The 4,296-nt window shown below is 43.0% G+C and overlaps 1 protein-coding gene across 1 annotated transcript; it reads right to left on the bottom strand.

The window, feature by feature from the left end:
- Positions 1-1,288: 1,288 nt before the first annotated feature.
- LOC120120532 lies at positions 1,289-3,038 on the bottom strand. Its single transcript, XM_039140162.1, has 3 exons — positions 2,811-3,038; positions 2,197-2,645; positions 1,289-2,102 (listed from the first exon to the last, which is right to left on the bottom strand). Exons 1-3 carry the CDS (start codon positions 3,036-3,038, stop codon positions 1,289-1,291), a joined length of 1,491 nt encoding a protein of 496 aa, XP_038996093.1.
- Positions 3,039-4,296: the final 1,258 nt, after the last annotated feature.

The following is a 4,296-nucleotide window of genomic DNA, read 5'->3' as shown; positions in this document are numbered from 1 at the left end:
CAACTTGGAGTTCAAAAAGCTCATTCAATCTGAGGCCTTCACCAGAACCAGTATATGTCGAAGAAATTCCAAGCCAAAGCCAAGAAATCCCATGAGATTTCAAGGATGGCAGCGGGGTCGAAATTATATTTTGCGGAGATAATTTGTTTTCACGGGCTAAGAGGTTCGCTACAGAATCTCCAACACCACTTTCCGAGAAGGCCGAAATTCTTGAGCTTTAAGTCCACTAAGCCGAGGCCTCCAATCTCCAATGGCTTACAAACATCAGGCCAACTCATCCAATGAATCCCTTCTTATCCGACGAGCCACCCCACAAGAACCTTGAAAATAAACTATTCAATTTCTTGTAAACCAAAGCAGGCATCTTAAATAAAGACAAAAAATAAATGGGGAGGTTAGACAAGACCGACTTTATCAAGGCAATTCTGCCTCCGAAGGAAAGATAAATAGATTTCCACCCCACAAGGCGGTTATCTACTTTCTCAATCACCGGCTCCCACATCAAACGATAATTATGATGAGCTCCTAAAGGTAGGCCAAGATAGTTTGATTGGAGACTCCCCGCCATACATCCAATACGATTAGACCACGCCTGAACATCATTCACATTAGCATTTAAGCCGAAAACTGTGCATTTCTTCAGATTAAGCTCAAGACCTGAAGCAAGTTCGAACACTCTTAATACCCTTTTCTCCGAAGCCCCGCAGAACATTATCAAGTCGTCAGCGTATTGAAGATGAGAAATCTCCACACCCAACGAGCCTTTACCTACAAAGCAGCCCGAAAACAGACTTGCATTGACTGCCTTCTTGATCATCAGATTTTGGCTTCACCAACTAAATTAAAAAGTATTGCGAGAGAGGGCACCCCTGACAATGTCCTCTAGCCAGCTGAAATCTCTCGGTGGGAAAGCCATTCACTAAAACTGAAATGGAAGCAGTAGAAATGCATTCAGAAATCCATTTACGCCACCTCTTGCCAAATCCCATCTCCTTCAAGACCCTCATAAGAAACCCCCAATCGATTAAATCATAAGCTTTCCTAAAATCAACCTCCATTTTCCCGTATCCAATCTATTACTTCGTTAGCGATCAGCGCACAATCCAAAATTTGCCTTCGGGGATGAAAATTTGTGAACCACTAACCAATGACCCCACGACTAGTCGAAGGCGGTTTGCCAATACTTTGCTTAACAGTTTATAGGCACCACCGACCAAGCTTATGGGCCAGTATTCTTCCAATGACTGGGGATTAATTTTCTTAGGAATTAGGGAAATGAATGAATGATTCAAACAGGTGTCCATACCACAGAATTATAGAACTCGTCAAAGAACCGCACAATCCCCTCCTTTAAATCTGGCCATAATTTTTTGAAGAAGTTAAAAATCGCCCGGACCCGGGGCTTTCCATCCGAATTCATTAGCACTAGAAAAATGTCATCTTCAGAAAATTTGCTCTCCAAATAACTCACTTGATCAGCTTCAAGCTTTGAAAAAGGTAGATTAAAATCTGCCACCTCCAAAGCTGTCTTCTTGTCATAGACCTTTCGGAAGTAAGGTTGAACGATACTTTTCACACTAATCGGATCTTCTACCCGCACCCCATTCTCAAGCATAGAGACAATCGAATTAGTCCTCCTTCTAGAAGACGCGAAATTATGGAAGAAGCTTGTATTGCGATCTCCCTCCGAAATCCATCTAACTCTCGACTTCTGTAGCCAAGATCTCTCCTCTTTTCTATATACTTCCCATAATTTGCATCTTAGGCTCCTTAATTCCGCGGCGACAGTATGATTGTCACCAAAATTCTGCAGTTCCTGTTCGAGTACACTAATCTTGGATTCCAAATCGCCAATCTCCAATTGGAAATCAAAGCATTGCTCCTTGAACCACTCTCTTGCTGCAACCTTTGTAGCTTTCAAAACCCGCCCAATTTTCTTACAACCATCGCCTTCTTCTACCGACTTGATGGCAGATTTAATGGAAGCCGAAAAACTGCTCTCATCTAACCAAAAATTGAAACAACGAAACGGTTTTTTACCCCAGTTCACAGCAGCCTCTTCGAGCAGTACCGCATTATGGCTTGATAGACTTTGGCATCGACTTTTGTATCACAGACGAGAAAGCAAGCAGAAAATCATTTGAGGCGAGGAATCTATCTAATCACAAGATGGCAACAACCTTACAATTGTTGGACCATGTATAAGAACCACCCACCAGCGGTAAATCAACCAATCCAACCTGCTGAATGAAATTTCTAAACCATCCAATTACCCTGACATTTATATGTGCACCGATCTTCTCATCCGGGTAAATGAAAGAGTTAAAATCCCCTCTTACACACCATGAAATAGAATGACTTGTCATAAACTCGTTAAGCTCTCGGAAAAACTCCACTTTTTCCCCATCTTGAGAGGGGCCATACACGTTGATGAACCCACAGCTGACATTCCTGCTCGGAATCTGCCCAATTACAACAACTAACCTTCGAAAAATAAACCTTTCTAACTCCTTGAAAAAATTAGAATCCCATAAACATAATAATCCCCCTGCCAAACCTTCAGCCGGGCTATAAGCCCACTCAAACGTTCCTCTTCCCCAAATATTCCGGCACAGCGGCAACCTCACGATGTCCAATTTAGTTTCCTGGAAGAAAGCCAATTTCGCATTCGCCTTGCTGATTAATCTGTTAGCTGCTCTAGATTTTTCCGACCTTCCAAACCCCCTGACATTCCAAGTTACTAGAGATAGATTTATTAAAAAACAGCAAAAATACCTCGGTTAGAAGACGATCTCAAGGGATCAGATCACCCTCCTCAATCCCTCCTCCAAAGCTCGGACTCTTTCAATAACCGCTTCCTTGCCACCTTTCAAAGACATTTGAAGAATATTACTCACTTCCCAGACTGCTTCTGCCTCCTCAAGAAACTTATCTTCTCGACGGCTATTCGGGGAATTCACGCTGGATCGACCACTCCCATCAAGAATTTCTCTTATACATCTGCGTGCCACTCTTCTAATCACGGCCTTTGAGCTCATCGCTCCTCAACTCGAATACACAAGTAGAGAGTCAGGGACAACCTGAGAAGAAAACCTTTGAGAAATACCTTCCCTTTCTCTGGAGGCGAGCATATTATTAAGCACGGGGTTATCGTTTTCTATACTTTCTGGAACAAAATCAACTGAGCTTGAAAGGTACTTCCCTTCACGCCCAAAATATGAAGCAGAGGAGCCCAGATTGACCACGTTTATTTCCTTCCCACTCAAATCAAATTGGACCCTAGAACAACCCCGCACAAATTAACTCCCCCTTTGGCCCACTCTACTGTTGACATTAACCCTGACTATAGCTGACATACCATCCTCGTTTTTCACTAAATTATTGGGATGCTCACCGCTACCATGCACAAGGGGTATAGAATTTCTTTTTTGCTCTGACGCCACCGCCTCGGGTATAATTCCTTTTGCAAGATCCGAAGCGTCGCAATTATGGCCCTGCTCTAGTTGGGCAGGAGTAACTGACAAACCCTGACAGTTCACCGGAGGGATGTTCCTTGCCAAATCGCCACCATCAGAAAATGAAGAATCATTCTCCGAATCCCAGACATCTGCGTAGTTACCGGTTTCTTCTTTCGGAATTTGATTCACCACATCGCATGAAGCCTCAGGCACCGTCACTTTAATAGTAAACGTTCTCCCGTTTGATCGAATTTTCAGAGAGCTGGGGATGTTGAACCTGCTTACAGCCCTAATGATCATCTTCGCCATTGAAAGATTCTCCATGTTTCTCGAAGCGTCATCCAAATCGATGAAAGTACCCCACCTGTTGCCCAAAGCCGAGAAGAAGCTAATGTGCCAGAGTTGCAAGGGAACACCTTGCAAGAGGCATGAATAGAAAGCAGCAGCATTACCTGACTTATCTTAATGGGAGCCAGATATATAAACCAGTAAGCCCAGCCATCATCCTTAGTATACCATGCTTTCTCCAGTTCCGAAGAGGACCTGAAAGTTATGATACAAGAATTCATAGTATTCATGGTATTAAATTGTGGCCGAAACTCAGTGTAACGGCCGCATCGTAATAGTTTTGAAGACCGTGATGCAGTATTAATGCAACGCGATAAAATATTTTAGAAATATTATGATTTTTGAAGAATAATCATGCCCGCGACAATCGTAACACGTTACATAACGTCTATATGCAACCGCAACAGATGCCGCAACCGTTATTTTATACTATGATTGTATTGCCCCATTTGGTGAGCTTTGCATTTATCCCCTCGTTCACTAATGCTCT

The sequence above is a fragment of the Hibiscus syriacus genome, unplaced genomic scaffold, assembly GCF_006381635.1.
Source record: "Hibiscus syriacus cultivar Baekdansim isolate YM2019G1 unplaced genomic scaffold, ASM638163v2 tig00110339_pilon, whole genome shotgun sequence".
In the NCBI taxonomy this organism is placed as follows: domain Eukaryota; kingdom Viridiplantae; phylum Streptophyta; class Magnoliopsida; order Malvales; family Malvaceae; genus Hibiscus; species Hibiscus syriacus.
The sequence above is the reverse complement of the archived record's forward strand: the minus strand, read 5'-3'. Positions and strand labels throughout refer to the sequence as shown.

What these genes read in the sequence shown, in the direction of transcription:
- LOC120120532 (XM_039140162.1), bottom strand. Translation starts at nt 3,038, where the DNA reads ATGAGCTCAAAGGCCGTGATTAGAAGAGTGGCACGCAGATGTATAAGA. An exon ending in TGGAGGAGGGATTGAGGAGG is followed by an intron (nt 2,646 to 2,810) that starts GTGATCTGATCC and finishes GCTTTCTTCCAG; the next exon opens with GAAACTAAATTGGACATCGT. An exon ending in GTGGGTGGTTCTTATACATG is followed by an intron (nt 2,103 to 2,196) that starts GTCCAACAATTG and finishes GTGATACAAAAG; the next exon opens with TCGATGCCAAAGTCTATCAA.